Here is a 12,824-nt window from a genome sequence, read left to right on the forward strand (position 1 = left end):
TAGTAGCTTGAAAATATTTGAGCTGGAATAGTTACACTTTTCAATATGAAAAAAAATTAGAATTGAGTATCTCCTTCATTTACAAATTAGCTCTGAGCTTACCAGGTAACTCAGAACCTGTAGAAGAGCATTTTCTCAATTAAAAATATTGTGGTCTATCAATCAGAATCAATTGAAGGTATCAATTTCAAATTAATTAATCATAAAATGCAACTATGAAGAATATTGCTGGAAGTTTTCTTTTAAAATACCACATTGTAAAAAATACATTTTTTCAGAAAGATGCCAGTGTCACAATAATAGAGAAAGATATGACTAAGAAATGAATAAAGTATGTGAATGTGTACCAAGAATAATTATTTTAATGGCTATTTTTTATATTCAGATCATCAATACCAAGTTCTTTTTTATTTTGTTTTTATGTATATGAATATATTTCCTTCTTTTGAAATTTTATTTTTGCAAATAGTGTTTGAACGAAACTAGTTAACAGGTTCAATATAATAAAATTAATTATTAGTTAATAAATATACATTTCAAAAAGTATAAAATTTTAATTATTTACCACACTCTTGAAATAGAAGCTGTTGTTGTAAAAATGTCCTAGTTTGAATGCTAAATTATATAATGTCACCAACTTTAAAGACATTTCTGAAAAGATATTCGAGATCCTTATGCTTACATCTTATTGGCCAGAATTTAATTATATGGCCACACCTAGTTCTGTGGGAGGCTAGGAAATGTAAACTTCATTGTGAGTAGCCATTTGTCCAGCCAAAAATCTGCAAGGTGAAGAGAAAATAGATAATGGGAGACAAGTAGCTTTCTGTTCTACCTTCCCATCACACTTTTGGCTAGCACATATTTTTTCACCAGACAGACCTGCTGGGTTTTAGGGAGAAAATAGAACCGTACTTGTAATACATAGTTTATATTTACATGAAAAGGCAATTAACGTAAGAAATTAATCACCATATAAATGGAATAATAGATCATCTCAAATCTCCCTCCAGAGGTTTATTACCATTTTGGCATTCCTTTTCTTTTTATTCACTCTCAAATTGCTCTATTTTCTATGTGTATAGTCTACTTTGATTGTTCTCACTATATTCTCTCCTTTACTGAAATTTACGTGTTAGCAGAAGGTTGAGTGAATTGTTGTCCCCGGTCTGCATTGTCCATCTTCCCTACTTACCATCCATACCTGCTGTGTGAAGTTAGAGTCTTGGAGAAGGAGGAGGTCCCAGAAAGTGCAGGTCTGGTATAGTTTCTGGGTGCCTTGAACTGCACTTGAATAGCTCAAGCCACAAACACTGGCCACTCATAGATTAGACCCACATACCTGAGAGGAAGAGATGTTCTGAACAGAGTAAGTAGGTTCACATTTTAGTAATTAGTCTTCAGCCTGGCCCCTGCCTTAAAGAAGGCTTACTTTAAGCTATGCTGACAAAATATTATATAAGGTTAAGATGGTGGTATTAAGTATAAATATAGTCATGCTATAGTGATACAAACAAATATTCACTTGCTTTAACCACTTCACTTTATGGGAATAACATTTAATGTATTCTTTTTCCTTAGCTGGCTTGTATCATTCACACATCATTCTTTCAGCGTGGTTCAAGTTCAGAGAAAATGGAGACTTTACTCCCATCAAAATCAAATCAGATTCACAGCCTGTGAAATCCACTCTTGGTATTTTGCATTCAGATGCATTGCTATAAAATGTTCCAGAATCTAAGACCTCCACCATCTGCTCCATTAGGCACTGGATTTCAGTAGCACTACTTGATTTACAAAAAAACACAACAACAAAAAACAAAAACTTATATATGCAAGTAACAGTTCAGCCTGAAGCTTCTCATTGAAATAAAAGACCAGGCATTTCCTTCCCCTTCAGTGAGCTCTATATCTTCATGGTCTCTGCACAGGTTTACACTTTTAGATTTACATTTTATCAACCTTTGTCTGGTGAGGAATTTTTTTCCTTTTTAGGCCATGGTATTTTTTAAATTTGATAGTTGTGTGTTGACTTGAAGTTTTTATTCTGTGCAACTCTCCTGTTCATCTAAACCATGGATCTTTTGCACCATTTTCTCCAAAAGGACATTGAAGGCTCTGTAAGGTCAATTTCAAAAGAAGCTTCCCTGGCTCACTTTTTGTGAAAGACCTTGCATACCACGTCCCAGGAGAAGTACAGAGGTCTGTAATTGATCTTCTACAACTCTAGGCTTTTAGTAGCCTTCTTTTCATCATGATTTCCAAATCATTTGATCAGTATTTTAAATTGAGGATATTGTAAGGGGTAACTAAAATGCTTAGAAGTCAAGATTTTTCTTTGATAAAGCAAATCTCCCATATTCAAAACCAGTTCCTTTCATTTAAATACTTGGCAGTATCCCCATCAGAATATTTTTTTAAGAAAAGTGAAGTTATATCTCAAATGAGGACTGATTTTATTAAATGAGTTCCCAGAAGCTTAGTTGATTGACTATAATACTAACCATTAATAGGGTTTTTGGACGGGAAGGGAGTAGGTAGCTATAAATATTTCTTTGGAGCAATATTAAGTTTTCTTAAATTCTCTACATATGGTTAATGTCTTGGTAAAGTTAGATTTCTATTTAATGATATTTTAATTTTCTTTTATAAGGAAGAATAATTCTCAGCAATAGCAATGTGAATAGAGAGCACAGCAATGAGTGAGCAGCAGAACTTAATATAAAATTTCTGTATTTATAGAATGTCACTGTTTCTTTCACAGTGACAGCCTGCTTTTTTTTTTAAGGATATATATTTAACTTAGTAATTAAAGTTTTCATAGTTATAGCAACTTTAATTTTTTATGACTTCTACCAATTTTCCATTGGATTCTTGTCTGAATGCCTATATTATGTGTTTATCTCTGTACTTCTGGGATAGACCATTAGATGAAGGATTCTACAGTCATAAGAAATTCAGAGCTTTTTTATAATTGCCAAGGGTAAAATTAGCAAAGTCAATTATTCTCCCTATGGCTATTCCCTGAAGATATTAGGGGTCTTCAAGATAATTGCCTTAGGTAACACTTAGATTTTTAAACATCTCTAAGTATAGAAATTGGTATATTAATCCTCTCGTAATTGTCTTCTTGCTATTATAACTGTAGTCACGTAAGTGTGAATTAACAAGATTTGGGATTCAAGAGTGAGTTTAAAAATTAATGCTTGGTTTTTCATTCATTTTCAATTATGGAACCTAAGGGCAACTTTCTATTTTAGTACTTCACTATATAAAGACCCTGGACTGAGAGACCTCAGAATGCCTCTTTTAAAGCCCTAAATTCCCTGATCATTGAAATAAGTTGCTCTATATTATGTTCCTGTAGAATATCACTGAACACTGAAATGATGGGGGCATGCCAGAATCTAAAATTTAATTGTTTGAGCGTCAAGCTATCAGTGAGACCTGCTGAATAATTGGTGGGAAATCATGAAATGGAAAAGCACTATAATTTAGAAATCTAGCTGACCATTACTGGTTTTCCCTGGTCCCTGTGTTTATTTGTAGACTGGATTTGTATTTGAGGATTAAGCCACAGTGCAAATATGATTGTGGATTACTACTTGTCAGCTTTTTATTTTAAACACAGTGTTTTATTTTATGTATCCTATCTAATAAAGCGGGAATATGCTTTTTGACCCTCACGCCGTCGCAAAGATGGCAGTGCCCACAGCCAATAAGGAGGGAATATGCTAATTGACTGCCATGCCCTCAAAGGTGGCAGCGCCCACAGCCACAAGATGGCGGCGCCCAGTCCCCTTAGCCCCCCAGCCACCCGGGGCCGGTCCAAGGCGCAGGCAAGCCTCGGATGGCAGCTGCCCGCCTGGCCCCTGCCTTAAAGAAGGCTTACTTTAAGCTATGCTGACAAAATATTATATAAGGTTAAGATGGTGGTATTAAGTATAAATATAGTCATGCTATAGTGATACAAACAAATATTCACTTGCTTTAACCACTTCACTTTATGGGAATAACATTTAATGTATTCTTTTTCCTTAGCTGGCTTGTATCATTCACACATCATTCTTTCAGCGTGGTTCAAGTTCAGAGAAAATGGAGACTTTACTCCCATCAAAATCAAATCAGATTCACAGCCTGTGAAATCCACTCTTGGTATTTTGCATTCAGATGCATTGCTATAAAATGTTCCAGAATCTAAGACCTCCACCATCTGCTCCATTAGGCACTGGATTTCAGTAGCACTACTTGATTTACAAAAAAACACAACAACAAAAAACAAAAACTTATATATGCAAGTAACAGTTCAGCCTGAAGCTTCTCATTGAAATAAAAGACCAGGCATTTCCTTCCCCTTCAGTGAGCTCTATATCTTCATGGTCTCTGCACAGGTTTACACTTTTAGATTTACATTTTATCAACCTTTGTCTGGTGAGGAATTTTTTTCCTTTTTAGGCCATGGTATTTTTTAAATTTGATAGTTGTGTGTTGACTTGAAGTTTTTATTCTGTGCAACTCTCCTGTTCATCTAAACCATGGATCTTTTGCACCATTTTCTCCAAAAGGACATTGAAGGCTCTGTAAGGTCAATTTCAAAAGAAGCTTCCCTGGCTCACTTTTTGTGAAAGACCTTGCATACCACGTCCCAGGAGAAGTACAGAGGTCTGTAATTGATCTTCTACAACTCTAGGCTTTTAGTAGCCTTCTTTTCATCATGATTTCCAAATCATTTGATCAGTATTTTAAATTGAGGATATTGTAAGGGGTAACTAAAATGCTTAGAAGTCAAGATTTTTCTTTGATAAAGCAAATCTCCCATATTCAAAACCAGTTCCTTTCATTTAAATACTTGGCAGTATCCCCATCAGAATATTTTTTTAAGAAAAGTGAAGTTATATCTCAAATGAGGACTGATTTTATTAAATGAGTTCCCAGAAGCTTAGTTGATTGACTATAATACTAACCATTAATAGGGTTTTTGGACGGGAAGGGAGTAGGTAGCTATAAATATTTCTTTGGAGCAATATTAAGTTTTCTTAAATTCTCTACATATGGTTAATGTCTTGGTAAAGTTAGATTTCTATTTAATGATATTTTAATTTTCTTTTATAAGGAAGAATAATTCTCAGCAATAGCAATGTGAATAGAGAGCACAGCAATGAGTGAGCAGCAGAACTTAATATAAAATTTCTGTATTTATAGAATGTCACTGTTTCTTTCACAGTGACAGCCTGCTTTTTTTTTTAAGGATATATATTTAACTTAGTAATTAAAGTTTTCATAGTTATAGCAACTTTAATTTTTTATGACTTCTACCAATTTTCCATTGGATTCTTGTCTGAATGCCTATATTATGTGTTTATCTCTGTACTTCTGGGATAGACCATTAGATGAAGGATTCTACAGTCATAAGAAATTCAGAGCTTTTTTATAATTGCCAAGGGTAAAATTAGCAAAGTCAATTATTCTCCCTATGGCTATTCCCTGAAGATATTAGGGGTCTTCAAGATAATTGCCTTAGGTAACACTTAGATTTTTAAACATCTCTAAGTATAGAAATTGGTATATTAATCCTCTCGTAATTGTCTTCTTGCTATTATAACTGTAGTCACGTAAGTGTGAATTAACAAGATTTGGGATTCAAGAGTGAGTTTAAAAATTAATGCTTGGTTTTTCATTCATTTTCAATTATGGAACCTAAGGGCAACTTTCTATTTTAGTACTTCACTATATAAAGACCCTGGACTGAGAGACCTCAGAATGCCTCTTTTAAAGCCCTAAATTCCCTGATCATTGAAATAAGTTGCTCTATATTATGTTCCTGTAGAATATCACTGAACACTGAAATGATGGGGGCATGCCAGAATCTAAAATTTAATTGTTTGAGCGTCAAGCTATCAGTGAGACCTGCTGAATAATTGGTGGGAAATCATGAAATGGAAAAGCACTATAATTTAGAAATCTAGCTGACCATTACTGGTTTTCCCTGGTCCCTGTGTTTATTTGTAGACTGGATTTGTATTTGAGGATTAAGCCACAGTGCAAATATGATTGTGGATTACTACTTGTCAGCTTTTTATTTTAAACACAGTGTTTTATTTTATGTATCCTATCTAATAAAGCGGGAATATGCTTTTTGACCCTCACGCCGTTGCAAAGATGGCAGTGCCCACAGCCAATAAGGAGGGAATATGCTAATTGACTGCCATGCCCTCAAAGGTGGCAGCGCCCACAGCCACAAGATGGCGGCGCCCAGTCCCCTTAGCCCCCCAGCCACCTGGGGCCGGTCCAAGGCGCAGGCAAGCCTCGGATGGCAGCTGCCCAGCTGCCTAGGGCCACCCGAGGCTCAGGTAACCAGGGCCAGCCGAGGCTTACGCTGCTGGCAGTGGCAGCAGCAGAGGTGTGATGGGGCATCGCCTTCCCCTGATCGCCGGGTCACCTCCCGCCCCTGAGGGCTCCCAGACTGTGAGAGGGTGCAGGCCGGGCTGAGGGCCCCCTGCCCCCCGCCCCCGCTCCAGTGCATGAATTTTTATTTACTGGGCCTCTAGTATAGTGATAACCCTAGTATTTAAATAATTGAATTCACAATGTTATTTTTCTTATATTTGTAGTCATCTTCATTTAATGGACCTATCATTATACATCAGATGAGGGACTGTGAGTTAGCCTGAATCTTGTCTAAACACCTAGAACGTTATCATGTCACTCCTGAGGGCTATTGTACTAAGCATTAGTGATTTATATTTCAAAGTAACCAGTGGCACAGATGTACTTCATATATAGCTGATGTATTTCCATATGTTAACTTTATTTTCCTAAAGGCATAAATATGTTGTTTACAAGGAAGAATTTTGTTTGTATAAATATGCTCAATTTATACATATAAATCACCTCATTTTATACCATCTATATATTTTAATAAATAGCCTGCTATTGGTTATTTAATGTTGGTCTTATCTGTTATACTAATTTTATTTTTAAATTCATATTGAAAAGTGAAACCTAAAAACATGCTATGTCATATGAAATTTAAGTTTTTCTCTATCATAGTCGTTTTAAATAGGCATTATTGTGATCTTGTGTGTTTATAATCTTGTCGGCACTATTTTACTTGTGGAAATTATTGAATTAATATCTTTCAGCTATCCTAGTTTGACACCCATGATTAATGTTCTTTTCTACATATAACCCACTCAAATGTAGGTTTTCATGACAAGAGTAAATGTGGTACAGAGGTTAAGTGGGTGTCATATATTGTAACAATAAAGGAAATCATCTTCATATAAATTAAATAGAAAAGTCAAAATGCATCATAAAGTTACAATTTCAAAATCCCCAAATTAATTTTCCCACAGTTTTTTCTTATCAATTGCTTATGTAACCACATATTAAACTGACACTATGTGTTCTGAGCTTGCTTCCTTGATCTTTAAAGTAAAAGTGATAAGCGATTAATGTTTGAGACGTATAAGAAGACAAAATATTATCTTTTAAAATTTATCTCATTAAAACCTTAAACTTTGCCCTTTTGGTGCCATAAAACAACGAAACAAAGTACCTTTTGGCATAGGCAGGTCAAATGCCGTCATGTAAATGGATATGGATACTTCTCTGAGTGTCTGTATCAAACATAGATAACAAGGAAGAAGAGCAAGAAAAGCATTTCTTCCATATGCCTGACATTCATAGAAGCTCTTTTTTAAAAAGTCTGTGTTCAACAAAAATAAGTCCTCTGAAGATATTGGTGGAGTTGAACCCCACCCCACAGTTGGCCATGAGAGATAGAAATATATTGATTATAGCAATTTCATAGTACACTTAGCAACCTCAATTTTTCTAAAGCCCTTTTTCTAGTTTCCAGAAACAAAATTAATTAAACCATTTTTCCCCCTTCATTTTCCTGACATAAATTCTATTTATCCAAAGCCAAAAGTCTGTTTTCCAGCTTGAGTTATTCAGTACTCTTCTTTTGACTTTCTAATGATTTTACTCAAGGAATTTCCTGAGTTCGGAGTTTACAAAGGTACGGGGCAGATGAACAGCTCATTCCTTCCTTTGCATCCTCAGCAACCTTACCTCATGTCTTCTACACCCATCCTTTCTTCACCCAGTAGACTTATACACAGTGCCCTTTCTTTGTCTCTTACAGTTCACAACTCAGTTGATTTCGGTTCTTTTCCTCCAGTTTTTCATTCCTTCTGTTACCTTTTTTTCAGAAAAATCACCATCCATCTTTTGCCTTCTCCTTTCAAGGGGAAAAATAAGCCAAGAAACTTCATGTGGAGTTTTTTTTTTAATTGTTTTATTGCTTAAAGTATTACAAAAAGTATTACATATGTCTCCTTTTTTTTTTTTTCCCCGTCCTTGACAATCCCCTGGCCTCCCCTACCCCCAGTGTCTTATGTCCATTGGTTATGCTTATATGCATGCATACAAGTCCTTTGGTTGATCTCTTACCCCCCCATGTGGAGTTTTAAAACATCAGAGTAAAGCTTGTTATACTCTTGTGTTCAGAAAAAGGAAAACCATACAATTAGAAATGCAATAGGCATAAGATAGAACCAGTTTCTCTACCTTGATCCTCTTATTAAACCAAATTTACCTGTAACTATCCTTATTTATTTTACAACAGTTCCTGTTTGGTTTTGGTTTTTTATTTTGTTTAACTGCAGGTATTAGATAATTATGGTTTTCTATTCTATTTTTAATTGCAAGTATATAGTATTCCTAATGTACAGACTAACCAAGCTTTTGTGGGCTGTCCTGGGAACATAACCACCATTTATAACCTTGTATATTGGAGAAATGTGGTATGAGCACCAAACATCGTAAGCAAAATAAAATTTAAGGGCATCCAAAAGGATCCATGTGACAACTTTTCATTAGTAGCAACATACTAGTATAGCTGAGTTGTATTGATAGAATCTTGATTTTAGCATTTCCATCATTTTGTCAAATCCTCAGAGTTGTAAATCCTCAACAAAAACAAAAAAAAATCACTCTAAGCTAAAGTTGGCTTATGAGGCCTTAACCCAGGAGCAAATTTTATTTATTTAGCAATAGTGATTGGGGAAGAGCCCTTTTCTGGCAGCTAATGACCTACTGGAGGACTGATGTGCCCAAGGCAAAGCTGAAGGCCATTAGCCCAACAGGTCATTAACCGACAAATGCCTGACCCTGAGGTCATTTCTGATATTGTAAACTGTGAAAACATTAAAGTGAGTTTGTTGGAAAGTATAGCTCTGCCAAAGAAGTTTCATTTTAAGCCGTTTGGAAAATGCATTAAATTGTTTGTTATTATTCATGTGGCTTAATTGTCTTTGGGACCATTTTCACTGTGCATAGTCAGTCAGACATCGGTAAACACCAAACCTATACTGTATGTCCAGCCTTTAGTTTTTTAAAGGACAATTTCCCTCTTTAGAATATCAGATTACCTATTTCACTACTAAGCAGCTTCAGCTATACTCTTGTGGATCACTTACGTTTTCTAATGTGTTGAGCTATATAGGCACTTACCTATTTTATACTCCTCAGAGATGCCATATAAAGCTACTAAGAGAAGTGGGAAGAGCCCTGAGGTAGAAGTCTGTGGACTTAATTCCTATCTCTGGCTTTTTTTTTTTTTTTTTTTTAATTAGCCATTTAACATTGGTTACTCATTTTACCTCTCAGAATTCCAGGTTCAGATCTTTTTTCTTCTCAGTCTGTTTAATGTCTTAATTACCCCACTTTACAAATGAAATTAGGAACCTCGTGATGTAGAATATTTAATATTAGAATTACTACTAAACATTTAAACATAATATTAACATATTTTTGAGTACTTATATAGTAGGCAGTGTTGTAATTGCTTTATACGTATAAATACATTTAATCCCTTCTGAAGTACAGGAAAGGGTTAAGTAATTTCTTCGCAGTGTTGCTGCTACTAAATGGTAGCACTGCTGTCTAAATCCAGGCCATTTGGCTCCAAAACCCTCATGCTTAACCAAAGTAGAAAACTAACAAGCCGACAGCTTTTTGTCAGCAATGTTACAGTTCCTGATCCTGGAATTTATATTTTAAACAACTAGTAGTTTTTAGATATTGGAATATTTCAATACAAGCATCAGTAGGGTCTTTGGAAACATTTTAGAGAAATAACTGTTAAGCAAAGGCAACTTATTTTCTTAGTTTTCTCATCTGTAAAATAAGGCAGCATTATCTTCATCCCCTATGTTCTTGCTCCAATATTCTGTAATTCTGAGTATTGTAGGAAAGGGTCTAAATTTACAACATATTACCAGATCCTGAAAACAGCATGAAATATAAAGGAATAAAAGAATCAAGAAAAAATTGTTTATAAAATCAGAGATATAATAGAGAACCCAAAGTCTTTTATAAATGCCAGAGGTCTGCATATGTAGATGCATAATTCAGCAATCTAAAGCAATACCCTAAATTAATAAACTCAGCTTGACGGCACATTTGTGATGAGGAACTTATACAGCTTCATTTGTTCAAGACTTTAAAAGCTATAAGGTGATATGCAAATGTAAATTTCTGAAAATAGTGATAAAATGAAGTGATAACAGCAAATTTGTCTTTAAATAGTTCTGATTGATATAACTAATTTACATGTTAGAACAGTATTGGTAATTCAATAAAAATTTTTGTGTGCATTGTGCTAAGTAAGCATTGGAGGTACCAGTTTAAAGAGCTAATTGTGTATCTTTATAAACTGGGGAATTTCTAACCCAAGGGTATGCAATATCTGATTCAAGGGTACAGTGCAACCAGTCTCAAGTTTCTACTGCCTGAATTTTTGAAGGAAGGAAGAAAAGATTACCTGAATTTTTAGAATGTAGTACCAGTAGGGCCAAGTTATTTTTAGGATTCCATTGAATCACACATTTTAGAGAGCTGTGGAGGTATTTGGAAGAAATACAATTACAATCTTAAACAAGATGCATGGGTTTTAATGCATATGATTCACGTTTTTATTTCTGTAGCTGCCTTTGAAGCAAACCTTGGGATGTCTCTAAATTACAAACATCTGCCTTTTAGTGTGGCCAATTTAAAGGGAACTGGTCAAGCTGAAAAGAGACTTGTGTTACCCAAAACATTTTATATCCTTGGAATTTTCAAGACATATGTGTGAATCCCATAAAAATCCTGAAATTTTTAACTCTTTGTCCAAATGTGGTTTAAGCCGATTGTTTTTATAAATCTTGTAGGATCGAAGCTAAAAGTCTACATCAATGATATAAACCAACAAGATTGATATGATAATGTTGTATGATAATGTCAGAATTACTTTGTTTCATGACTAAGCATTCAGTTCTCAGCTATTTACACTTTTTGTAGTAATGCTACTTAGCCCAACCAACTTTTAACCTACTAGAAATCATCTTCTCCTTTATTTCTTATGAGAAGTTAATCTTGATTTAAGCATTTTAAATTATCTGCTACCTTTTCAGGGAACTAATCATTGTTTAAGTAAATAAATGATTATTTGTTATTGCTCAGTACAAACAGAAGGCCAGAAACCATGCACCTTCTTTCAAAAGGTGAACAAATTGTTGGACTAACATCCACATTTTTGGCTAATTAACTATTCCTTACAATTGTTATGAATAAAAAAATGCATATACCTGCACATTTAATTATTTCTGATTATGAGTCTTACTGTTGATAAAACAGACACCTCTTACCCAAACCAGCAAACTGAGGCCCATAGAATTCATTTGATTTGGCCAGAGGACATGCAGCTTACCTATGTATTAACCTTTTAAGTGATCAAACACAAATTAATGGGCTATATAAGGCTATAACTGCTTTCATTAGTATGGTACCAGGCACATAGTAGGCTATCAGCAAATGTTTCTTAAATGAGTACACTAGTGGTATTACATTTTAACACTTCAGATTCAAGCTGTTTTTCTGAACTTGTGGCCCATTTCTTGTAAGCTTTATCAGTTATGATTTTATACTTTTCTTTAGTTCACTAAATTTTCCTGAATGCTTTTTGACAAATGTTACTAGTAGTTAGAGTTTATAAACCAGTGTATCAGCTGTTCTAAATTAAAAATTAAGATTATCAATTTGCTTAGTTTTTGCTGCACCTGTCCCACTGGTAGTGCCATTTCTCTCTCTGCTCTTCCCCCTTAGCCAGAAAGAACTTCCAGCTCACTAGAACAGATTGCCATCCCTCCCACAAATAAGCCCGGCCTTACGCATTTGGCAGCATTGAAAAGGCTCCCTTCAAAAAGCCAAGTTAGAAGCTTCCTCCAGAACTCCTGTGAGTTAGTGGTATGTTTATTGCAACAGACCTTTCATCATTGTCTTCATTAAATCTAGTCTTTGTCTGATAGGAAGAAGTGGAGAAGCCATTCTTTCATAGACTTCATCAGTGGCTGTATTAAAGCCCCTCATTTATATTAATCAGCACTGCAGATTAGGGCTCATCTGGGTAGTGTGTGCCCAGGTGGTGGGTGAGTAGATTCACCCCTTATTTGGCCACTGCTCCTGCTCCCTGTGTTCTTTCGAGGTTGCTTCTCCATTGAGCCTGCCAGCCTGGTAGCTCTGGCTGCGCACTGAAGACTGAATCCATGTGGCTGGAGGTAGTTTGCTTAAACCCAATTTATAAATGATAAAGTGCTTTACAAATGTTAGAGGTTATTATTGGTCTCTTTATGGGTGAGCACTACTCCTTCGCCATTCCTTGTCTGCCTTACCTTGGTAGTGTTGTCTTTCCCTCTTTAAATGCATCTCTCAAATACTTTGTGCCTCATTTGTATGAAGAGGAACTAAAGAGTGTTGCTAACTGCTCTGGTTACCAT

At 35.2% G+C, this 12,824-nt stretch overlaps 1 protein-coding gene across 1 annotated transcript in view; it reads left to right on the plus strand.

The window, feature by feature from the left end:
- The window catches only part of PDSS2 (prenyl (decaprenyl) diphosphate synthase, subunit 2), a 249,588-nt gene that overhangs the window by 162,149 nt on the left and 74,615 nt on the right, over positions 1-12,824 (plus strand). The window contains exon 6 of the mRNA XM_014531279.1: positions 12,154-12,294. Within this exon, the coding sequence (XP_014386765.1) occupies positions 12,154-12,294 (141 nt within the window). The remainder of the gene's footprint in view (positions 1-12,153; positions 12,295-12,824) is intronic.

Source organism: Myotis brandtii, unplaced genomic scaffold, assembly GCF_000412655.1.
Source record: "Myotis brandtii unplaced genomic scaffold, ASM41265v1 scaffold8, whole genome shotgun sequence".
Taxonomy (NCBI): Eukaryota; Metazoa; Chordata; class Mammalia; order Chiroptera; family Vespertilionidae; genus Myotis; species Myotis brandtii.